At 44.1% G+C, this 25889-nt stretch overlaps 2 protein-coding genes across 2 annotated transcripts in view; both read left to right on the top strand.

Moving 5' to 3' along the window:
- The window catches only part of LOC144986837 (NACHT, LRR and PYD domains-containing protein 12-like), a 55342-nt gene extending 40393 nt beyond the window's left edge, over window positions 1-14949 (top strand). Inside the window, exon 10 of the mRNA XM_078935188.1 lies at window positions 14580-14949. Within this exon, the coding sequence (XP_078791314.1) occupies window positions 14580-14586 (7 nt within the window). The 3' untranslated portion in view covers window positions 14587-14949. The remainder of the gene's footprint in view (window positions 1-14579) is intronic.
- Window positions 1-25889, top strand: part of LOC144987124 (uncharacterized) — a 319301-nt gene that overhangs the window by 188628 nt on the left and 104784 nt on the right. The gene's annotated exons all lie outside the window — the stretch shown is intronic.

Genomic DNA, 25889 nt, shown 5'->3' with positions numbered 1-25889 from the left:
AAAAGAGTCTCAGACAGGATGATGAGCCTAAAGTTAGAAATTGAAGGGGTGATGGTGAATGTAGTCAGTGGGTATGCGCCACAGGTTGGCTGTGAGTTAGAAGTGAAGGAGAGATTCTGGAGTGAGTTGGATGAGGTCATAGAGAGTTTTCCCAGAGGAGAGAGATTTGTTATTGGAGCAGACTTTAATGGGCATGTTGGTGAGGGCAACAGAGGTGATGAGGAGGTGATGGGCAGGTTTGGTGTGAAGGAAAGGAATCGGGAGGGACAGATGGTGGTGGACTTTGCAAAGAGGATGGAAATGGCTGTAGTCATCACTTACTTCAAGAAGAGAGAGGAACATAGAGTGACATACAGAAGTGGAGGTAGGAGTACTCAGGTGGACTACATCCTATGTAGACGAGGTCATTTGAGAGAGGTTAATGACTGCAAAGTGGTGGTAGGAGAGAGTGTAGCCAGACAGCACCGCATGGTGGTGTGTAAGATGACTCTGGAGGTCAGGAAGAAGAAGAGAGGGAAAACAGAAAAGAAGACCAAGTGGTGGAAGCTACAGAATGAAGAAACTTGTGAGGAATTTAGGCAGAAGTTGAGACAGGTCCTGGGTGGTCAGGGTGAGCTTCCAGATGACTGGGAAACTACAGCAGAGATTATCAGGGAAACAGGTAGGAAGGTGCTTGGTGTGTCATCTGGAAAGAGGAAAGACGGTAAAGACACTTGGTGGCGGAATGAGGAAGTACAGGAATGCGTCCAGAGGAAGAGGTTGGCTAAAAGGAAGTGGGATGTAGAAAGGACTGAGGAAGGTAGACAGGAGTACAAGGAAGCGCAGCGTAGAGTGAAGAGAGAGGTGGCAAAGGCCAAACAGAAAGTTTACGATGAGCTATATGACAGGTTAGACACAAAGGAAGGAGAGAAGGACTTGTACAGGCTAGCCAGACAGAGAGACAGAGATGGGAAGGACGTGCAACAGATAAGGGTGATCAAGGACAGAGATGGAAAGGTGCTAACAACCCAGGAGAGTGTACAGAAAAGATGGAAGGAGTATTTTGAGGAGCTGATGAACGTGGAAAATGACAGGGAAAGAAGGGAGGAAGATGTGGTTGTTGTGGAGCAGGAAGTAGCAGAGATTGGAAAGGATGAGGTTAGGAAGGCTCTGAAAAGGATGAAGAGCGGAAAGGCCGTTGGTCCTGATGACCTACCTGTGGAGGTATGGAAGTGCTTAGGAGAGACAGCAGTGGAATTTCTAACAAGGTTGTTCAATAGGATTTTAGAGAGTGAGAAGATGCCTGAGGAATGGAGGAGAAGCGTTCTGGTCCCGATCTTTAAGAACAAGGGTGACACGCAGAACTGCAGCAACTATAGAGGAATAAAGTTGATGAGCCACACAATGAAGCTGTGGGAAAGAGTAGTGGAAGCCAGGCTTAGGAAGAAGGTGGAGATTTGTGAGCAGCAATATGGTTTCATGCCCCGTAAGAGCACCACAGATGCCATATTTGCTTTGAGAATGTTGTTGGAAAAGTACAGAGATGGTCAGAAGGAGCTGCATTGTGTGTTCGTAGATTTAGAGAAGGCGTATGACAGGGTGCCGAGGGAGGAGCTGTGGTACTGTATGAGGTCGTCTGGAGTTGCAGAGAAGTATGTCAGAGTAGTTCAGGACATGTATGAGAGAAGTATGACGGTGGTGAGATGTGCTGTAGGTCAGACAGAGGAGTTCAAGGTGGAGGTGGGACTACACCAAGGATTAGCTTTAAGTCCCTTTTTGTTTGCTATGCTGATGGACAGGCTGACAGACGAGGTAAGACAGGAATCTCCCTGGACAATGATGTTTGTAGATGACATTGTAATTTGCAGTGAGAGTAGAGAGCAGGTGGAGGAACAGCTAGAGAGGTGGAGGTTTGCTCTGGAAAGAAGAGGCATGAAGGTCAGTCGTAGTAAGACAGAATACATGTGTCTGAACGAGAGGGATCAAGGTAGAAGCGTTAGGTTACAGGGGGCTGAGGTGAAGAAGGTGCAGGAGTTTAAGTACTTGGGGTCAACAGTTCAGTGTGATGGGGAGTGTGGAAAAGAGGTGAAGAGGCAAGTGTAGGCAGGTTGGAGCGGGTGAAGGAAAGTGTCAGGAGTGTTGTGTGACTGAAGAGTGTCAGCAAGACTCAAAGGAAAGGTGTACAAGACAGTGGTGAGACCAGCTCTGCTCTATGGGTTAGAGACGGTAGCAGTGAGACAGAGACAAGAGGCTGAAATGGAGGTAGCGGAGATGAAGATGTTGAGGTTCTCCTTAGGAGTGACCAGGTTAGACAGGACAAGGAACGAGTACATCAGAGGGACGGCTCATTTTGCCTGTGTTAGCGACAAAGTCAGAGAAGCCAGACTGAGATGGTTTGGACATGTTCAGAGGAGGGATAGTGGATATATTGTTAGAAGGATGTTGGAGATGGAGCTGCCTGGCAGGAGGGCAAGAGGACGGCCAAAGAGGAGATATATGGATGTCTTAACAGAGGACATGAAGTTGGCTAATGTTAGGGTAGAAGATGTCCATGATAGAGTGAGGTGGAAAAGGATGATTCGCTGTGGCGACCCCTGATGGGAAAAGCCGAAAGAGAAAGAAGACTGAATTTGGGACAACATAGTCAAATATTCAAATCTCTGTCTCATGTACAAAATCTTTCATGGCTTATCATCCCCTCCTCTTCACCAGTTTATTAACATCCGGACAGCAGATCACAGCAGAACTCGGAGTGCAGTCAGAGGAGACTGTATCATTCCCTTCAGAAAAAGCGTTTTTGGTCAGACTGCTTTTTCTGTTAGAGCTGCTACTGAGTGGAACTTCACACCTGTTACTATCAGAAATCAAAACACATATCATTTATTCAAGACACAATTAAAGAAATGGCTCATTGACAATCAGAGCTGTCAACACTGAGTACATTTCCTCTCACTGATCCTCGCTAGTGTCATGTCTTTTATATGCGTGTATGTTCTTACATTTGTCTGATTTTGATTGTTTTATCACGAATTTGTTTTTAGGTTAACTGCTTATTTTATTGAATGCATTGTTTAATATATATATATATATATATATATATATATATATATATATATATATATATATATATATATATATATATATATATATATATATATATATATATATATATGTAATGTTATGAAAATATATGTAATTTTATTTTTATCTTTTAGGGTAAATTTTTAACATCTTCCCAGGGACTGCAGATTAAAAATAGCCCTTTGGCTAACTCTGGCATATTGACAGAAATGTTTATTAATATGCGCTGTCTCCTATATTAAATAAAATAAAACAAATAATAATAAAAAAAACGTCTGGAAGCCATCGGGGTGACTTAGCCATTTGGCAGGATGCACATGGGGTCACGTACTCGGCTCAGCCTGCAGTGTGGGCTGGATGAGTGAACTCCCACAAACCCTCCAGCACCCTAAAGAGGGTGTAGAGCTGGTCCACTGTTCCAGGACAGAAACTGCACTGATCTTCCTGGATCAGAGATTCGACTATTGGATGGACTGTCCTCTCCAGCACCCTGAAATAGTCTTTCCCAGGGAGGCTGAGGAATGTTATTCCCCTTTAGTTGGAACACACCCTCCGGTCCCCCTTCTTAAAGAGGGGAACCACCACCCCCTTCTGCCAGTCTAGTGGAACAGTTCTTGACTGCCACGCACTGCTGCAGAGACGTGTCAGCCAAGAAATTCCCACAGCATCTAGAGACCAGAGGTACTCAGTGCGGACTTCATCCACTCCTGGAGCCTTGCCACCGAGGAGCTCTTTGACTACCTCAGTGAATTCAGCTTGGGTGATAGACAGCCTCACCCCAAAGTCCTCATTCTCTTCTTCTTCAAAAGAAGGCGTGTCAGTGGGATTGAGGAGATCCTCAAAGTATTCCTTCCACCGCCCGACAATGTCCCCAGTCGAAGTTAACAGCTCCCCACCTACACTGAAAACGGTGCCTATGGAGAACTGCTTTCCCCTCCCGAGGCACCGGATGGTTTTCCACAATCTCTTCGAGGCCAACCAATAGTCTTTCTCTATGGCCTTACCGAACTCCTTCCAGGACCGAGCTTTTGCCTCCACAACAGTCCGGGCTGCAGCTCGCCCGGGCTGTCGGCTACCTCTGGATTCCCACAAGCCAGCCAGGCCTGGTAGGACTCTTTCTTCAGCTTGACGGCATCCCTTACTTCTGGTGTCCACCACTGGGTTCGGGGGTTAACGCTGCAACAGGCACCAGAAACTTTGCGACCAGGAACAAGCCCTGAGCACCAGAGCGATAGAGGCTCAGATTTACCACACCAGACAAGATCCAAGGTGTAGGCTGTGCAAAGAGGCGCCTGAAACAATCCAGCACATAACTGCAGGATGTAAGATGCTGGCAGGGAAAGCATACATGGAGCGCCACAATCAAGTGGCTGGAATAATATACAGGAACATGTGTGCAGAATATGGACTGGAAACCCCAAGGTCAAAATGGGAAACACCTCCGAAGGTGGTAGAGAATGAGAGGGCAAAGATCCTGTGGGACTTCCAGATCCAGACTGATAGGATGGTAATGGCGAACCAACCAGACATTGTAGTGGTGGACAAAGAACAGAGGAAAGCCCTTGTGGCGGATGTGGCAGTGCCAAGCGATGGGAACATCAGGAAGAAGGAACATGAGAAACTGGAGAAATACCAGGGACTCAGAGAAGAACTGGAGAAAGCCTGGAAAGTGAAGGTGACAGTGGTGCCTGTGGTAATTGGAGCACTGGGGGCAGTAACCCCCAAGCTGGAGGAGTGGCTACAACAGATACCCGGAAAGACCTCAGACCTCTCAGTCCAGAAAAGCGCAGTGCTAGGAACAGCTAAGATACTGCGCAGGACCCTCAAGCTTCCAGGCCTCTGGTAGAGGACCTGAGCTTGGAGGAAGAAACCAGACGCGGAGGGTGAGAGGGGCGTTTTTTTAATTATACATATATGAGTTTGTCTGGGATGCTGCTCTGAATGTGGGTCAGCACCACTCTCTCAAAGCACTTCATAATGTTTGGAGTGAGTGCTACTGGTCTTTAGTCATTCAGGCAGGTGGGAGTGCTCGTCTTGGGGAGGGGGACAATGGTAGTGGTCTTGAAGCAGGAGGTGACGGTTCTCTGGCTGAGGGAGAGGTTGAATATGGAGGTGAGGACGTCTGTTAGCATGTTGGTACATGTTCTGAGGCTTGTCCAGGAATGTTGTCTGGTCCTACTGCCTTGCGGGGTTGATTGTCCTCAGGGCTTTGTTTACCTGGATGGTATGTGATGACTGGTGGGGGTCAGGGGGATCTAGTTGTCCATGAGTGTAGTAGTCACCGAACCAAAGGGGCTGGTGGATTAACGTCTCCCTGGGAAAGACTATTTCAGGGTGCTAGAGAGGACAGTCCATCCAATAGTCGAATCTCTGATCCAGGAAGATCAGTGCAGTTTCTGTCCTGGAACAGTGGACCAGCTCTACACCCTCTTTAGGGTGCTGGAGGGTTTGTGGGAGTTCACTCATCCAGCCCACACTGCAGGCTGAGCCGAGTACGTGACCCCATGTGCATCCTGCCAAATGGCTAAGTCACCCTGATGGCTTCCAGAAGTTTTTGCCTTGATGTGTGGCTACTGCAACCATCTTCCAACTTTTCATATTCCCTTAACACCTTTTACTTTGCTTGACTTTCAGCCAATGCCGTATCCAGCTCCAACTTTTCTTTTTCTTCTTGAATTCTCGCCGCTTCAAACTCAAGCTTTCGCTTTCTCTTTACTGCGGCCGCACGTTCTAGCAGCGCTGCATGTTCTGCTTCCTGTCTTACTTGTGTAGAAGAAACATGTGATGAACCTGTTATCCGACTTGCATATGATATGCGAGCACTAGTTTCTGCTTGTGAAATACTCTTTCTTGGCCTAACAGTGTCTTGCAAGTTATCCATAACACCAGAATCTCCTTGCGCCACACTTTATTGGTGGCAACCTGAGCTCCTGCTCAGCTGCTATCCATGCTTTTGTGGTTCTCATAAATGCTCTGATTCTTGCCATTTTTGGCTCGAACCAAGTCTCTTGGTCAATAGTGATCTCATCTTCCTCCAAAAGATTTATGACTTCAGTATTACAACTGTAAAAATCGCTAATTTTTAACTTTTTAACTGAACAATTGGCTCTCCGGAGAGTGTGCTTCCAGAGGATTCCATTACATTGAGAACTTCAATATATTCTGGAAGCGAAAGGACCTATTCATGGGAAGAGGCCCAAACCTGAACAGAGGTGGAATAAGAGAGTTAGTGAAGAACCTCCTCCATGCTCTGGGACATAGAGGCCAAGGCCCTGAAAAGGCAGTAAGGAAGGACCGAGCCAGTGTCCCAGGAACTACAGCACACCAGCACCACAACCACCTCCATCTAAGGACTCAGCTGCACCAGCATCACAACAACCACCACCAGCTAAGGACCAAGCCGCAGAACCACAACAACAACCACCCGATTTGGCCCCAGAAATATCACCATCTGACCAGCTGTGGGCGCCCCCTGCTACATCTACTCCCAGTGAAGACTCACTTTCCTTTTCGTCCCCCCCACTTTCACCCATGGCCCTACCTAGCCATTTTGATAGCCTCATTAAGTCAGGAATTAAGATGGCTCCCCTAACACCTGGGAGCCTCACACCACACAGGAGCTCTCCTACCCCTCCAGCGCCCCCTCTTTATCCTTCACCCAAAGTCCCTCCAACACGTCCTTCATCCAAACCCCCTCCAACAAGCCTCCTCCGTCGTTCACCCAAATCCCGTCCAGCTCCCACACCTCCTGGTCCATCACCCAAACTACCCTCAACTTGACCTCCTCTGCACGCCTCTAGAGGAGCTATCCCCCAGAGCTAGGATGAAACGGGCCCCCAGTGTCCTAGGAAAGGTTATGTCAAACTGGGGCCCTGTGATGAACAGCTTCGTTCTGGTGCTATACCTGTAGTTGTACTACGTAGAATGCAAAAAAGGGCAGTTAGACTGTCCAATCAAAGAAATCTAGTTCACATCCCTTGCAAGAAGGTTTTGACCAGTCCCAAGGAAACTAATCTCAAACTTGCTGCACTCAATGTCAGATCTTTATGTAACAAATCATTTTTAATCAATGATCTTATCTCTTCTTTTAATCTTGATTTTATGTTATTAACTGGAACATGGCGTGACAAAAACACAGGAAACATAGTTCTAGTCGAATCAACTCCCCCCAACTACAAACATGAATCGAAAATACGAGAAAATAAAAAGGGTGGAGGCGTTTCTGCACTGTTTAGAGATAACATTGCAACCCGCAGACTATCATTTGGTGTGTTTTTATCATTTGAGTATGTGTCCTTTAAGATTGAGTTAAAACAAACTCCTCCCTTACTCTGCATAGTTATGTACAAACCTCCTCAGCACAGCCAAAGTTTCATTGATGATTTCACTGAAATGCTCTCAGTTGTGTGCACAGACTTTGATGGTCTAGTCATTACAGGTGATTTTAATGTTCATGTTGATAATGTCAATGACAGAAATGCAAAAGAGCTCAATGCTGTCCTTGAAACCTTTGATCTAATTCAGCATGTGAGTTGCCCCACCCACAACAGAGGGCACACTCTGGACCTGCTCATCACAAAGGCGGTTAATATTCACAATTTCAGTGTGGTTGATGTCGCCCTCTCTGATCATTTCTGTGTATTCTTTGACCTGTCTGCTGCTCCCAAACCACCGCCTGGCCCTGCAGTTTTCCATAGGAGTCAAATAAATGAGAGCACTAGGGCACAGTTTGTAGAAATGATAAACCCTGAAAACGCCTCTGGTGCCAATGTTAATGAAATGCTGAATTCTGTTACTTCTAGCATAATAAATGTTCTGGATGCCATTGCCCCTATGAAGGTTAAATTGAGAAAACAGACATAAAGCTCCCTGGAGGAATGATGATCTAGTCAGGGCACAGAAACAACAGTGCCGCAGAGCTGAGCGATAGTGGCGCAAGTCAAAACTCCAGGTTCATTATGAAATGTATAAGGGGGAGCTGTACGCTTACAACCAGATCTTATGCAGAACAAGGGAAAGGTACTTCTCTGAAATCATTGGAAGTTGCAGCAGCAACTCTCATGTCCTGTTCACAACAGTAAACAGATTAACTAACCCCCAACCCAGCTACCAGTAGTACTGGTTTGCACACTTAAATGTAATGAGTTTGCTGTATTTTTTAATGACAAGGTTCAGGGCATTAAAAAAGCCATCAACTCCACAACACATATAACTATCCAACGGCCACCTTCTCACTCTAAGCTGACTCACTTTGTACCTGTCACTGACCAAACTGTCCAAGAGACCATCACCCGTCTGAGCTCGTCTACATGCTGCCTTGATGTGTTACCCACTAGATTTCTAAAGTCTGTCCTGAACAGTGTGTTGCCATCAATTCTTCAAATAGTTAACATGTCTCTTCAATCTGGAATATTTCCAGAGGCCTTAAAAACTGCAGTCATTTAACCTCTCCTAAAGAAAAGCGGTCTTGATCCCACTGTACTGAATGATTACAGACCTATCTCTAATCTGCCATTTTTAGGAAAAGTCCTTGAAAAAGTTGTCTACCAACAGCTCACTGATTTTCTCTTATTAAACAATTCATTTGATGTTTTCCAGTCAGGTTTTAGACCCCATCATAGCACAGAAACTGCTCTTATCAAGGTAACCAATGACATCCGGCTGAACACTGATGGTGGCAAAGTCACTGTCTTAATCCTGCTAGACCTGAGTGCTGCCTTTGATACTGTTGATCATGGGATCCTCTTGCACAGACTCCAAGACTGGGTTGGCATCTGTGGATCTGCCCTAAGTTGGCTCAAGTCTTATCTGGAAGACAGGAAATATTTGGTTGAAATTGGGAGTTGTGTCTCAGACTACATGACCTTGACTTGTGGTGTGCCCCAGGGATCTATCCTAGGACCCCTTCTGTTCAACCTCTACATGCTGCCACTAGGGCAGTTAATACGCAGTAATAACATATCTTATCACAACTATGCAGATGATACTCAGATCTATGTGTCACTGACAGCAGGTGAATATGGGCCGGTGGATTCACTCAGCCACTGCCTCCTACAGATCAGTGCGTGGATGCAGAACAACTTTCTCAAGCTAAACTCAAACAAGACCAAAGTTATTATTTTTGGCCCACAGAAACAAAGAGAAAGTGTCAGCAGCTATCTTCATTCTCTGTCTCTTAAACCCTCAAATCAAGTCAAAAATCTAGGGGTAATCATGGACTCTGACCTAAACTTTATCAGCCATATCAAGTCAGTAACATCAGCAGCATTTTACCATCTGAAAAACATTGCCAAAATCAAAAACATAATGTCAAAGCCAGACCTGGAGATACTCTTTCATGCATTTGTCTCCAGTAGGTTAGACTACTGTAACGGCCTGCTCACCGCCCTCTCCAAACGAGCTGTAAAACAGCTTCAGTACATCCAGAATGCTGCTGCTCGAGTCCTGACCAGAACCAGGAAGTATGATCACATTAGCCCTGTGCTCAGGTCTCTGCACTGGCTCCCTGTACCTCAAAGAATAGACTTCAAAGCAGCTCTGCTTGTGTACAAGTCTCTCCATGGCCGAGCACCAAAGTACATCTCTGACATGTTAGTGCCATATGAACCATCTCGTACTTTGAGGACCTCAGGGGCCGGCCTCCTGTTGATACCCAGAGTCCGAACTAAACAAGGGGAATCAGCGTTTCAATATTCTGCAGCTAAAATCTGGAACAGCCTCCCTGAAGTCGTAAGACAGGCCTCTTCTGTGACAATGTTTAAATCTAGACTTAAAACATTTCTGTTTAGCCGTGTATATGACTTGGGGCGGCCGTGGTGCAGCTGTAGGGCGGTCGTCCCATGATCGTAAGGTTGCAGGTTCGATTCCCGCCTTGCACGCCCATGAGTCGAAGTGTCCTTGGGCAAGACACTGAACCCCACCTTGCCTCTGGTGGTAGGCGGGCGCCTGTGTTTGGCAGCGGAACGACCACCAGTGTGTGACTGTGTGTGTGTGACTGGGTGAATGGGTCTGTGACTGTAAAGCGCTTTGTCCTTGTAGGAAGAAAGGCGCTATATAAGTATACGCCATTTACCATTTGAAAGGTCCTATCTGCACTTTTCTTTCTCTTCCTTCCTTTATTTTTAAATCAATTTTCAAATTTTTTCTTTTCTTTTAAAGTAAATTTTACGTTGATTATTTCTATGATGTATTGTGATTTTAATGCATTTTTCTGTTTTGTGAAGCACCTTGAATTACTTTGTGTATGAATTGTGCTATACAAATAAACTTGCCTTGCCTTGCCTTGCCTTAAATCAGAAATGCAAAATCATTTTCCATTGCATCTTGTACCTTTTTGACATTTTTTGCACCATTCATTATCTTCCCTGCTCCACTGCATCCTCCCCCCTCGTCTGCTCCTCCTCATCAGCCATCACTCACGTTGCAAAGTTTAAGCACAAACTGAAGGCGTTATTAAGAAGCTTCTCTTTGAAGGGACTTCCTACAATAAGCACATGCAAACAGTTTCTCCACAAGGGCCGAACTCCACTTTGAATCAAAGTTGCAGTCTGTTCACCTATATGCGGGAAATTCACAGTGCTATTTATAGCACAGCTCGGTTACGTCATCTCTTTCATTTCGTCACTTTTCTCTAAGCCTCAGAAAAACCTTTGTGTCTTCTTATTACTTACATAAAAATAGTAAAATACCTTCATTTGTGGAAAACAGAGAGCATGACAATCTTATGAGGTGTGTGTGTGAGTGCATTTCTGTCCATCTCACATCCCGCAGAAGACAAATCACTTCCTCCAGACTTCCGAGCGATTCGATCTTTCATAGCAAGTTTTTTGACTAAATGTGGTGGCACTCTGCGTGTCTTTCTCTTGTACCACCGTTTGAAGTCTGTCCAGCAACTGTTATTCGAAACACGAGTGAAACATGTTCTTCATTCAATTTTTTTATTCCAAAAAGGAAAATTAAATGAACACACATTCAAAAAACTATATCACTTCCAACTTACTCAGGTTTCAATCTAACAACGATTCTCGCTAACAGCATCTCTGTGGCATAGCATTATTTAGATGGAAGCTCAAACAAGGATTGTTTAAATTAATATTTAAATTAAAACAGTGCATTTGGCTCCAACAACTATTAAATATAAACTGTGTTTTTGGCTCCAACACAGAGTAATGTTTCCTGCAAATTGTGAAAAAACAACATTCCTTCTAAAACTGGAAATACCACCAACCTTTTTTCTAAACTGAAACAGATCCACAAAGCATTTTCAATCTCAGACTGAAATAAAAAATGATTCTCCAGCAAAAACAAAAAAGGTCAGACCTGCACAGCAGCAACAGTTTAAACTACTAGAAGAAGTTCTCACAATTTTCCTTTTTAGTTTATTCACTGGATGTTGATGAAAATGTTTGTCAAAATATACATTCCAACACAAACACACACACATGCACACACACACCCTCAAAAACACATACATGCACACACATTTTGCAAGGAAGGTGGGACCTAGGACCACCTGTCCCCTACCCCTTCCCTGGTGGGAGGTACGGGGCCCTTGGCAATGGCGGCCGTGTCCCCTGGGTGCCGGTTTCCTGGGGGGGGGTCACATTACACCTGAGCCAAGGGTGCCCGTGTACCTGGGGGGTGGGTTCTGGTCCTTGCCCCTGGGTGCTGGGCCCCGCCAAATTTCCAACTGTGGCCGAGCCTGGTCGGGCCAAGTTTACAACACCCCTGGTGGGCCCCCTTTCTCCCCGCAGCGCTCCCCTCCTGGGCGGGGGCGGCTGGCCCCTGCCTTGCTCCTCCCTGGACCAACCGTGGGCCGGGTGGGTGGGTGCCTGGATTGCGGGGCGGGTCTCTCTTGGGGGGACCTGGCTCGTACCTGGGGTTGGGGCGGGGGGATGCCCAGAACTCCTGGGGGGTGGTGCGCTGCTCGTCTGGGGCTGTGGGCGCCCTTCTTGGGTGGGGCCCTGCGTTGGGCTGCTCTCCTGGTTGGGCTGGGGCGGCGCTCTCTTTCCCCCCGTGCCTCCCTGTTCTCTGGCTCTGGGGGCCTTGTGGCGGTCCTGCTGGCACTGGCCTTGGTGGCGGATTGGGTCGCCCGGGGGGCGGTTGTTCCCTGCCTGCTGCCGTGTGGCGTTGGGGATTCCGGCTGCCGCTGCTGCTGCGGCGGGGGTCTTGGTGTGGGGATGGCTGGGCACTCTCCCTCCTTCTTTTCACGTTCCACCGTCCATTTTAGAAAAACATAAACACTCACCTGAGCACAGGTGTTAGCTCACGTTTGCACTAATAGTTTGCATGATTGAATGAATGAAAGATTTCACACTAGTTGCTTTTAAGGCATAAGTATGCGCATGTGAACACTATCTGTTTTGTGTACATATTGACATGTGGACATTTTTTTCAGCCAGCAGGTGTGTTGATAACAATTGAGTGTGTGTGTGGACAGGTACCACCCTTTTTGTACTACATTTGAACCTTAACGTAATGACAAACAACCAGTAAACTTGTTGCTTTATGCTGCTTCATGGTCTTATCCCCCCCCTCCTATTATCACCCTCCTACCCGACCCCCCTCTCTCTCTAACATCCATCTCTCTTCTTCCCTTCTTTCCTTTTCCGTCCGGTCCAACACCAAATATTTTCAAACATGATTGAAATGAATAAAGTTTGGCCTCAATTACAAAAGGGGTTTATTCAGACATACCTTTGGTTTGTCTAAGATTAATAACCCCTCTTGTTAAAGTAAAATATGTCCAACACAAGAGGCCGTCAGCTCTCATCTGTCTGCCCAGCTGTTGGACAGGACAAGTTAAAAAAGAAAAAAAGAAAATGTGTGTCAATTTGAAGTTTTCGGTTTGTAAAACTTGAAAACATTAGAATCTATTTGAAGAATAAATGTTTTGTTTTTAAATGGAAATGTTCAAACAGTTTATTATTATGTTTTATTTATGTTCTCTTTTGGTACTTGAAAGTGTTTGCTTTATTTTTTCTTTTTAGTTTGCTATATAAATGCCATTTCTTAATTAAAAAATATGTTGCGTCATAGTACTTCCATTCGTCTGAAAAGTATATTAAGAAAAACAATCTAAACAACCTGCTGATGATTATGGGCAGAGTGTCCATATTTGACAAATATAGTTATTTGGTTTATATTATGATATATATATATATTATTTTATACTGATGACATACAATAGCTATGGTAGTTAGCATAGCATAATTAGCATCAATGCCTAACAGCATTGTTGTCTTTGTATGTATCTTTAACACAGAGGATGATTTTCTGTGTTAAAGTTTCTTAACAGGGTTTTGTTTGATATAGCTTTGTTGTTGGAAAATTCTTTAATGTCTCTTTTCCAAGATTTCATGAATCAGCAACTTCAGCAATCTTCATGTCATTTGAAAATGCATTTTATAATTAAGGATTCAAGGTGCAGAAAAACAATTTCCTCTGACATTTTTTTCAATCAAAGCTTTAAATCAAAGCAAAGTTTTTCATGTTTCATGTTATTTGGTTCAATTGTTCAAATTAAAGTGAATTTTCTGTTAGTTCAATCTGATGTCATCTGTCAGTCTGTCATCAGGGCGGGTTCCACCTGACTGAATGGACCAAGTTCCTGGACCTCCAGCTGCATCACTGCTCCTGAACACACTTTTCTGTCTGATTGCAGGTTGGAGAATTGCAGTTTGTCAGAGATCAGCTGTGAAGTTCTGGTCTCAGCTCTGAAGAAAAACCCGTCTAATCTGACAGAACTGGACCTGAGTGGAAACCTGTACCTGGAGGATTCAGGAGTTCTTCATTTGTGTGGTTTTCTGGAGAGTCCAGACTGCAGACTGCAGACTCTGAGGTCAGACTCCATCAGGCTGATGTTTGACTTTCACACATCTGGACTTCTTTCCTGAAGCAGCTGCATGTTGTCCTGAATGTTCCTGAATGTTCTTCTTCTCTGCTTCTGCTGGACTCTTCTGATCTGCTGCTGTTGTTGAAGGATGAAAAACATGAACTCTTTAAACTCAACTCTTTGTTCTGGATTAAGGTTGGTGAGATGCAGTTTGTCAAAGATCAGCTGTGCTGCTCTGGTCTCAGCTCTTGAGTCCAACCCGTCCCACCTGAAAGAACTGGACATGAAGAACAACAACCTTCAGTCTTCAGATGTTCAGCAGCTCCAGGATCTGGTGAAGAGTCCAAACTCCAAACTGCAGACTCTGAGGTCAGTAGAGGGTTGGAGTCAGTCCAGCTGCTTCCAGATGTTTGGTCCTAAAGTTAGTCTGAGAGCAAAGATGCAGAGTTTCCTGTAAAGCTGCAGCTTCTCAGTGAAGCTCTGAGGACAATGATTACAGGTTTCAGGACAACAGTCAGCCAATCAGAGCAGCAGAAGCTCCAACAGGTGAAGATGACAGGAAGCTGCTGCTCTGAACAGGACTGAAGCTCCTGCTGCTCTTTCTGCTGCTGTGCTGCATCACTGACTGACAGACCAGGATCAGGAGACACTCCTTCATCTCTGTCTCTCTACTTTCTGTCTGCAGGTTCTGAGTCTGGTGTTCCTCCTGGAGGAGCAGAGAGGAGCAGCAGCAGCAGCAGCTGGTCTGCAGAGATGTTGTGACTGGACGGTGTTCCTGGGAGGTGGAGAGCAGAGTGATGGAGGAATCAGAGGAAGTGGAGATGAGTGTCAGAGCTGCAGCAGGAACTGATCTGAGATCAGCTCCACTGTCTCTCTCAGCATCAACTGAACAGTTATAGTGCTGCAGCTCCCCTGGTGGACTGATGGAGAACTGCACTTCCTCTTCTCATTCTAACTTGGAGTGTTGATCTGAAACATGGGCTTTGATCTACATTTGATGGACAGATGTGAGTTTGGGATGGACCAATCAAGGATTGAGGGAATCATTGATCAGACAGAACATCTCTGGATGAGATAGACACAGACAAACGCTGTGGTCACATGACTCACTGGTTTGGATTCAAGTCCTTTGAAGTCAGTTTTTGGAGCAGAAATCCCGTCTGATCTCAGTTAGTGAACACAAGTCTCTCAGTTGAATCATTTTTCTATCATCTCTGTTCTGTTTATGATCAAATATTGACTCATGCAGTTTGAAAGACTCAGAGTTTTGCTTTGATTGATGTTTTCCACAGTTTTCTGACTGAACTTCCTTTTTTTTGGTGTTTTGTGGGTAAAACTCTGTTCTTTTTCATGCTGACAGCATTTTTAGCTGCAGTTTAAAGAAATTTCATCTAAATCCAGTAGAATCTCCTCATTTTCTAGAATTTCTGAAACTAGTAGAAACTTTCTGAGCATAAAGTCTGTTTTCTCCAGAGGACATGAATGAACAGAGTGGATCTTAGTGAGGAATGACAGCCTCTGGATGCAGAGAATCACTTTGATGCAGCTGCTGCAACAACACCAACTGCATTGAAGCAGGAGGGAGAAGGGAGACACCTGCTGGCTGTTTGCAGAACTGCATCTTAGTGTCAAAAGGCTTCAAACTGAAAGCTGTCTGTAAAATTCCTGCAGCCTGTTTGGATCTAATAAATGCTCTTTTGATTCAACTCTGTGTTTTCTATTTATTTCAGTCTTAATTCTATCTTTGACTCACAAACAGACTTGAATCTTTAGCCTTCCCCCTCATCCTGTTCCAGCTGTTCTAATCTTCATGTGTTTGGTTCCTTCTCAGTAGAAATGGGTTGGAAAAGAGCTTTGGAATGTTCAGATGGTGCTGATGTCTTTCTAGATGGGGGTGGGCAGAACAGATGAGAGCTCCTCCCTCCTGATTCAGAGGGGAACAGTGGGCAGCAGCTGAAAGGATGGAGTGGAAATGGGGAAAGTTCTCTGCAGGTTTCTCCTTTCCAAGAACAGAGGGACACGACTCCATGAACAGCAGAAGCTAAAGAGTTGGAAAACATGCCCAAAGCTGCAGCACCACCTGTAGAAAGATGCTTCCTCTTCAGGCTCCGCCCCTCCACATCAAGAAAGATCAGAGTTTCTGCTGAGCTGCTGTTGGAGCTTTTAGGGGGTGAGATCTTTAGGAACATTTGCTGTCAATGAAACCAGGAAGTAAAGTGTTTTGAAAGATCAGATTGATGACATCATCAGTTGTGGAAACACTGGAAAATGGAAATCCTGTAGAGAAGAAAACATCATCAACTTTCTGTTTGAGTCTCTTGATTTTAGGATCATCAAGCCAGAATCCAAGCAGCTCCTTCTTCCTGATGAAGCTCCGCCCTCTGACCTTCATCAGTCATCTCCAGGCTCCGCCCCCAGTCTGCAGCAGCTTCATCTGCTGCCTCCATCCTCTCTCTGTGAGTCTCTGCAGAGTTTTTCTGCAGCTGCTGGTTTTTCAGCAGCAGCAGCATCAGAGCCAGAGAGCCAAAGAAAGTGGAAAGTCTGAGAAGGAAGCAGCTCTGAAGCTCTGCAGCTGACGGTGCAGCTTCAGGACTCATGAGGAGGAGCACATGCACGGCTCTGATGCTGCTGAACATCTCCACCGTTTGGTTGATCCAGGAGTTAAAGGATTAAGTGCAGAAACCCAGGTGACCTGCATGAGCCATAATGAGTGGAGCTTGAGCAGAAAGGGATTTCCCCTCCCAGTTCTGCTGCTCTGATTGCGAAGTGCTGCAGTGAGGAAGACAGGATGACTGGAACAAAGATGAATCCTTGGAGGAAGAACAGCCGTTTGGAGACGGAACCTTTCTAGGAAACAACATTTTCATCCAATCCAAAGAAAAACTGGATCAAATGGGCAATTTGATCAGAGAAAATCTCTTTGATCAATGAGACTGTTTGTTTCCACAGCATGAACAATAAAGTTCAGAAGAAAATCTGTCTCCTAACATTTGCTGTGTCTGAGACTTTTTTAACATGGATGTTCTAAACCATAAAGCTGAAAAAGAAAGAATTCAGTCCCGACTTTGTAATTGAAGAACATCTACAGATTGTGAAAGGTAAAAAACCTTCATGTCTCTGATTCTAAACTCCAGTTCCTTGTCATTCCAGCTACAGATCATCTGATGATGGTGATGATGATGATGATGATGATGATGATGATGATGATGATGATGATGATGAAAAGGATGAGGATGCAGATGATAATGGCGATGGTGATGATGATTAATGGATTTGGTTGTTTTGTCTGTTCTATATTTGACCAAACCCAAAGTGGGAGGAGTCATCTTTCTGCAGTTCCTCTGAATCATGGACAGAAGTTGTAGATGTTCCACTAGAACAGTGTTTTCTTCTTCTGTGGATGTTCTAGTGTTCTGAGCACATTGGTAAAGTCTGCTGCATTTTCTGTCAGCTTCCATTTTCAGCATTTGGATCCTCAAAGTTCAGGAAGAAACCGGAATCCAAACTGCTTCCAGTTTCCATGTTTGGGATCTTCTGGACCTGTTGAAGGACACAGATTCTTTCCACATCATGAAGCTGTTCTTCTGAACCCAAACGGCCCACAGTTCTATGCTGATGATGCTCTTCTTCACCAACAGCCTCTCAGATCACAGATGCTGCAGTTTGCTTGGTTTGCTGGAAAGCAGCAGCGCTGCCACGCCCACCTGAAAGAGCCTCAGAGCTTCTCCAGCTGATGTCTTCAACACTGGGACTCCATCCCTTCTTCCATTCATCTTTCTGTCCGTTTGCTTTGAGGCCCAGATCCTCACCTGCTGCTGGCTTTGGTTCAGCAGCTGCTGACTGGAACGCTGAAGCTCAGAGCGTCCGGCGCTTTGATCTTCTGCACATTCAAGTGTGGAACAGATGCAGAGAATAGCTCCAAAGTTCTCAGAGGAGCATTGATTCAGCAGATCTTTACTTTCTGGAGACGACTTCAATGGAAGAATGAAAACCACATGGATTCAAACTGAAACTCTGTCAGAGTCAATAAAGTTTTTTCAAAGATGAAGTTCTTGAAGGACAAAGCTCTCCTTCACTGTCAACACACACAGATGATCAGAACAGTTCCACATGTGTCTGCATGTTCTGGGAAGTTCTCCGGTTCCTGGGTTCCTCTGATCACGGGTCCAGCAGCGTGTTTCAGGAACACGGATGATCCAGAACATGGGATCAGACTGAAGTCAGCAGCTTTCAGCTCCTTTTGGGCTTCAAGCCCAGAGAGAAGACAGAAATGTGAGGAAGGCAGAGAACATGAAGGGTTCCTGACAGGAAAGAGAAGTTGGAGCCAGAAAGACTAGAACCGGATCAGGACCAACTCTGGACAGTCCTTTTAGTGGTGGAGCACAGACAGAAGCAGCATCATGTTTGTCACAGAGACGTGAGCTTTGAGGAGCCACTCTGCAGCTTGACCCTCTCAGATGTCAGCAGCTGTTTGTGTCCTCAGATCCAGTCAGACACCAACATGTTCCTCAGAGAACAGCATGTCAGCACACACTGCACACGCTTGGATCCATGCAGACGTGTTGGAAGCCAGAGCTTCAGGCCGGCCTTCAGTGGATCTGTCCGTTCATGCTGAATGGGAGCAGAAGAACGTCTGTTTCAGCTCTGCTGCTTCAGCTCCACTCAAACTGCTGGGAACTCCAAACTCTCTCAGAGGAGAAAAACAGCAGAAAGCTTTCTGCAGCTGCTCTCACAGTGGATCTTCCTCTGTCTTCTTCAGCAGCAGATGATGAAGAGTCACTTTCTTCAGGTTCCTCTCAGTCCTGACCTTCATTCCTGATGGACCAAAGCAGACTGACAGCAGCTCTTTAGCTCCACAAAGAAAACTCTGCAGTTTCCCAAAAACCTTCTGAAGCAGAAAAACCAGGAGACTTCCTGTCTGTCTGTCTGTCTGTCAGTGTTGGAGTCTTCCTCCATCTTCAAATGATGAAGGTTTCTGCTTTGGAACATTCCAGAAAGCCTTTTGAAAGCCTCCTGATGATGCTGGAGGACAGGGAGGAGCGCAGGAGGATGCAGGAGCTCCCAGAGGAGGAGAGGCAGGAGGAGCAGAGGGAGCGGCTGCTGGAGCAGAAGCAGCTGCAGACGCACTTTTGGCTCTGGGCTTCAAACTTTGATCAGGAGGAAGAGGAGGAGCTAAAGAGGAGCAGGAATGCTGGGAGTGGGACTGGAATTCAGACTGAATCCAACATTTAGGGACAAAAATGGCGTCTTCCAGAAATAAATCAGAATCAGAGTCTTTATTGTCATTGTAGATGGTGATACAATGAAACTGCAGCAGCCTTGAAGTGATGAAGTTAAAATTAATAAAATAGAATAACTGTATTTACATCTCTAACAAAAATGAACAATATGTACAGAAACTGTTAAATATTAAATATGTATGGACAAAATAGAATGGAATGAGTGGAGTTGCTGTGAGAGCAGCATAGTAGATATTGTGTTATTGCACAGAAGTCAGGATATTGCACACATGTTGTTAGACCCTGTGAGGTCAGCAGAGATGGTGGTGCCCAGGAGGGTGAAGCTGTCGACCCTCTCCACACAGTTTCTGTTGATGTAGAGTGGGGGTGGATCTGCTCTGTTCTTCCTGAAGTCCAGGATGATCTCCTTGGTCTTGGTGGTGTTCAGAATGAGGTTGTTAGCCTGACACCACCTGGACAGTTTCAGGACTTTGTCTCTATAGGCCGTCTCGTCGTCCCCAGAGATCAGCCCCACCACAGTAGTGTCGTCTGCAAACTTCATTATGGTGTTGCTGGTGTGGGCTGGTCTGCAGTCTGCTGTGTCCAGCATGTCCGTCACTGAGGAGTGACGTCACTGAACACCCTCACTGCCTGGACCTCTTTCTGGGTCCTAGTGCCCTAAAGGTTACAGCTCCTGGTTACACAAGAAAAAAGTCCATTCTAGAGGCCACTCTGACGTCATCATCATCAGCGTCATCATCAGCGTTACCTAGCAACCATACCAAGACCATAGCAGCTATAGAGGGAAACACAACAAACCATCAACGGCGGTTAAAGCAGTCAGACGTTTGTTCTGCAGCTCAGCAAAAATCTCTGCTTTAGGTTTTGGGGAGAAAAACAAAGGAAAACACACGGAGAAGGATTCTGCAAAGGAAATCCCAAGTTCTATTGGTAAGTCAGCGTCCTGGAAACGTGCTTTGTTGGTTCTGAAGTGGCATGAATGCAGACTTAGATTGGTTTGTTTCCTTGGATTCTTCAGATGGATTCAAGCTGTAAATGTTGTCAGCATAAAGCAAGTTTGGACTAAACTAAAGCAGAAAGTGGCTTTGAAGATGGTCAGGAGAAATGAGGGCTTTTTTCAGGAATTCTTGGAAGAGGAGGACTTCTCCAAACAACCAGAATCTAGGAGGAGGTTTTTTCAGCATTGAGATCAGGATTTAGCATGAGCTTCAATCCCATTTTTGTTCAATCCAAATGTTTACCGTCATATTCAGGAGTTCAACTCTGAAAGACACCATGACATCATAGACATTAAAGACCCTGTTACCTAGCAACCAAACACAACAAACTGTAGACTATTCAAACTGGACATTTTGGGGCAACAATTCTTTTCTAACTCAAGTTTTTATGAAAAATCCAAATGATGGAAACAGATTGTGTAAAGGAAATGAGGATCTATTGGTGAGTCACAGTCCTGGAAACATGAGTTGTGCTCTGATGAAGACGCCTGATCCAAATGTGGATTTTTGAAATGTTCTTCATGAGATTCAAACTGATTGAAGCTTTGAATTAAAGGTGTCAACACATTTCTGCATTGGATTCATTCTGTTTCAGTGTCTAAGGTTGGTTTGGTGGCAGAAACCAAGTTTTTGTTGAACAGTAGCGTTTGAAAAAGCAGAAAGTGGCTTTGAAGATGGTCAGGAGAACTTCTTTGAAGAGGAGGACTTCTCCAAACAACCACAACCTTAGAGGAAGTTTTCTGAGCATTCAGAGAATGCTTTTCCAATGACTCATCATTTTCCACAAGAAGCTATGGAGTTTTTCCAAATGCATGCTGGATATTCTTAGTTCTAGCTTGGAAAGCACTTTGTGGGATTTCCCTGGAAAACCTGCTTTATCAATCATTTTGGTCTCTTTTTCTTCTTCTATCTTCTTCTATCCTTCAATCCATTTTCGTCCTCCATAATTCTGTCACCAGAACGTTTGAAGGGACGACGTAAAACCCCACCCTCTCCTGTGCAACATCATATCCTGTCCCTGCAGTCAGATGTTTGATGTGTTGAGGGTCCAAGCTGTGAAAATACCAACAGTCATGATGCTCGCCAGAAAAACCTGGGACCCTGTTCTCTAGAAACACACACCATTTCTGTAATTGTCACTAACAGGAGGAATGTAATCTGGCCAAAACGCAAACGAAGGACTTTAAAAGAGATAAACATCTCCTCTGCACTTTTCCAGAAACAGAAGGTAAATGAAAATATTATTGCTCCTAGACCTCTTAAGTTAGCACTTTTAAATGTCAGGTCTTTAGCAGGAAAAACATTCTTAATTAATGATTTTATCACTGAGAACAAAGTTGATTTTATGTTCTTAGTTGAAACCTGGTTAGATGAGAACAGCAGTGGAGCCGTTCTCACAGAGTCAGCACCTCCCAACTATGGTGTTATTAGTAAAGAAAGAACAAGCAGAAAGGGAGGGGGGGGTTGCAGTTTTGTTTAATGAAATGTTTCAGTGTAAAAAGTTATCTTTTGGAAGCTTTCCATGTTTTGAATATGTAGCCAAACAGCTGAAGGCCTCACTCAAAAGCATATGTATAAATATCTACCGCCCCCCGTACATACTGTGCAGAATTTAACAGAGTTTAGTGAACTGCTGTCCATAGTTTGTCTTGATTTTGACTGTATAATCATGGCTGGAGATTTTAACATCCATTATGGAAATCTTGAGAACAAAGGGACTAAGGACTTGATAAACACTCTGGACAATTTCGGATTGACTCAACATGTAACAGAGCCCACACACAACAGGGGGAATATTCTTGATTTATTAATCTCCAAAGGTCTGAACATCACTAAGGTTACTCTATATGACTTAGGTCTGTCTGATCACAGCTGTGTTTCCTGTGAGAGCATTATTCCAGTATACACAAATGTTTTAAGGGAGGAGATCACAAAACGGTATATAACTGAAAATACTAGTGAGATGTTCAATCAGATGTTCTCCCTGACTCCTCCCCTCTCAGGGAATTCAGTCAACGAACTTGTTAACAGCTTTAATTCCAACATGTCAAATATCATGGATAATATTGCTCCTAGTGAGGTGAAGGTGATCTCTGGTAGGAAAAAATCTCCATGGAGAAATTCCATTATTGTAAACAATGGAAAAAGAGAATGTCGGAAATTTGAACGCAAATGGAGAAAATTTAAACTACATGTAGATTATGAAATTTATAAAGAGAAACTTCACTTATATAATTTACAACTGTGCAATGCAAGAAAGTCCTATTTTTCGGAAATTATTAACAAAAACTCCCATAATGCTCGGGTCCTATTTAATATAGTCGACAGGTTGACAAAACCCCCTGTGTCCGTGGCACCAGAATTTTACTCCATCAAAACTGTAATGACTTTGCCAAATTCTTCAGGGACAAAATCAAAAACATTAGACAAACAATAGTTTCATCAACTACAAGTTCAAGATATGAACCCTATCCACTAGAAACCAGTATTAATCCAATGGCTCAGTTTCAACCCATAAACAGTAAAAAACTGCTGGACATTCTATCGCAACTAAACTCCTCCTCTTGCTGTCTGGATATTCTACCCACAAGCTTTTTCAAAAAAGTCTCAAAGACATTGGAACCAGACCTGCTCCAGACTGTCAACTTGTCGTTAACATCTGGCGTTTTCCCAGATCCACTGAAAACAGCTGTAATTAAACCTCTTCTAAAAATGGACAGTCTAGACAAAACTCAAATGAACAACTATAGACCGATATCAAACCTGCCATTTTTAAGCAAGATCATTGAAAAAGCTGTTTTCTATCAGCTAAATGAATTTCTAATAAAAAACAACTGCTATGATGTCTTCCAGTCCGGCTTCAGACAGAATCACAGCACTGAAACTGCCCTGATCAAAGTGATTAATGACATACGTTTGAATACAGACAGTGGGAATATGTCAGTGCTAGTTCTACTGGACCTCAGCGCTGCGTTTGATACAGTCGACCATGCAATACTACTCAGACGACTGGAAAGCTGGGTGGGTCTCACTGGGCCAGTATTAAACTGGTTCAAAACGTACTTAGAAAACAGGAAATATTTTGTGTCCATTGGTAACTTCACTTCTGAGCCAATAGAAATTACATGTGGAGTACCCCAAGGCTCCATCCTGGGACCACTTTTATTTAACATCTACATGCTCCCACTGGCCCAAGTGATAAAGAACAACAACATTAGCTACCATAGTTATGCAGATGATACACAGATATACATATTAAACTGACACCAGGCGACCGAGAACCTGTACAGGCTCTTGGTAAATGCATTGAGGACATTAATGACTGGATGTGCCATTATTTACTTCAGCTAAACAAAAAACAAAACTGAGGCTATTGTCTTTGGGGCTAAAGAAAAAAGGTTGGACGTCATTATAGAGCTTCAATCTATTCAACTAAAAACTACCAACCAGGCCAAAAACTTGGGTGTATTGATAGACACAGACCTAAATTTTGATAAACACATTAAGGCAGTCACAAAATCAGCCTATTATCATCTCAAAAATATCTCAAGGATTAAAGATCTGATGTCTAAGCAGGACCTGGAGAAACTAGTGCATGCTTTCGTCTTCAGTCGACTTGATTACTGTAACAGTGTGTTTACAGGACTACCAAAAAAAATCCATCAGGAAACTACAGCTCATTCAGAACTCTGCCGCTCGGGTTCTCACAAGGACCAAGAAAGTGGACCACATTAGTCCAGTTCTGAGGTCTTTACACTGGCTACCTGTCTGTCAGAGGATAGACTTTAAAGTCCTGTTACTAGTTTATAAAGCTTTGAATGGTTTAGCACCAAAATACATGGCTGACCTCCTGACCCAGTATGTACCAACCAGACCTCTCCGCTCTTCTGGATCTGGTCTTTTATCAGTCCCTAGAGCCAGAACTAAACATGGGGAAGCTGCATTCACTTTCTATGCTTCACAGATCTGGAATAGACTTCCAGAAAACATTAGATCTGCTGAAACACTCAGTGTCTTTAAATCTAGGTTAAAAACTCACCTGTTCACAGCAGCATTTAATTAATATGTATTCAAAAGTTTATGTCCGTACTATTTATTTATGCTTGTTTTAAATTCAAATCTTGTTTACTATCTTTTAATTTTATTTTAATGATCACATTTTTACTATTTGTTTTTAATTGTTTCTTTTAATTTTTATGTAAAGCACTTTGAATTGTCTCTGTACATGAATTGTGCTATATAAATAAATTTGCCTTGCCTTGCCTTGCCTTCTAAGTTCCAGCTTGGTGAGTGTGCAGGTAGCCATGGCAACCACTTTCCAGGTCAAAGGGAGGACCACGGCCATCCAGTCTCCAGGCTTTTGGATTGATTTGTATTTGATAAACATTTGTTTCCCACATTTTAATAGTAGAATTCAACACGGGACATAAAGTGGATTGTAAGAATAGGAACAAAAATAGGAACAACAAAATAATACTCCTCTTGTTGTTACAGTGAACCCAACGGAGGACACTTTGGACCGCTGTCCATTCACCTGTTCTGCATAAGCGGACTGCCGGACTCATGAGAACCGTGTCTCTTGGGAGATTCGTATCTCAAAGCCGGAGAGGCATTGGGACGGGTGGAGTCACATGCAATGAACAAGCACAATTCATCAATCTGTGGACCGTTTATCATCATTTTTTCTTTTTAAACACTGACCCCCAGAGGTCTCCATAGATTTATGTTCAAAAGTGTCTCACATTCTAGAGGCAAGGCAAGGCAAGGCAAGGCAAGTTTATTTGTATAGCACAATTCGTACACAAAGTAATTCAAGGTGCTTCACAAAACAGGAAAATGCATTAAAATCACAATACATCATAGAAATAATCAACATAAAATTTACTTTAAAAGAAAAGGAGAAAAAAAAAAAGATTTAAAAAGAAAGGAAGGAAAGAAAGGTGCAGATAGGACCTTTCAGTCATATACACGGCTAAACAGAAATGTTTTAAGTCTAGATTTGAACATGAACACAGAAGAGGCCTGTCTTATGCCTTCAGGGAGGCTGTTCCAGATTTTAGCTGCAGAATATTGAAACGCTGATTCCCCTTGTTTAGTTCTGACTCTGGGAATCAACAGGAGGCCGGTCCCTGAGGTCCTCAGAGTACGAGATGGTTCATATGGCACTAACATGTCAGAGATGTACTTTGGTGCGCGGCCATGGAGAGACTTGTACACAAGCAGAGCTGCTTTGAAGTCTATTCTTTGAGGTACAGGGAGCCAGTGCAAAGACCTGAGCACAGGACTAATGTGATCATACTTCCTGGTTCTGGTCAGGACTCGAGCAGCAGCATTCTGGATGTACTGAAGCTGTTTTACAGCTCGTTTGGACAGGCCGGTGAGCAGGCCGTTACAGTAGTCTAACCTACTGGAGACAAATGCATGGATAAGTATCTCCAGGTCTCGCTTAGAGATTATGTTTTTGATTTTGGCAATGTTTTTCAGGTGGTAAAATGCCGCTGATGTTACTGACTTGATATGGCTGTTAAAGTTCAGGTCAGAGTCCATGATTACCCCTAGATTTCTGACTTGATTTGAGGGTTTAAGAGACAGAGAATGAAGGTAGCTGCTGACAATTTCTCTTTGTTTCTGTGGGCCAAAAACAATAACTTCGGTCTTTTTTTTTTTTTTTTTTTTTTTTAACTTGTTCTGTCCAACAGCTGAGCAAACAGATTAGAGCTGAAGGCTTTTTGTGTTGGACAGGTTTTACTATTACAA

Source organism: Oryzias latipes, chromosome 2 (genome assembly GCF_053564925.1).
Source record: "Oryzias latipes strain Hd-rR chromosome 2, Olatipes_Hd-rR_3.1".
NCBI lineage: Eukaryota > Metazoa > Chordata > Actinopteri > Beloniformes > Adrianichthyidae > Oryzias > Oryzias latipes.
The sequence above is the reverse complement of the archived record's forward strand: the minus strand, read 5'-3'. Positions and strand labels throughout refer to the sequence as shown.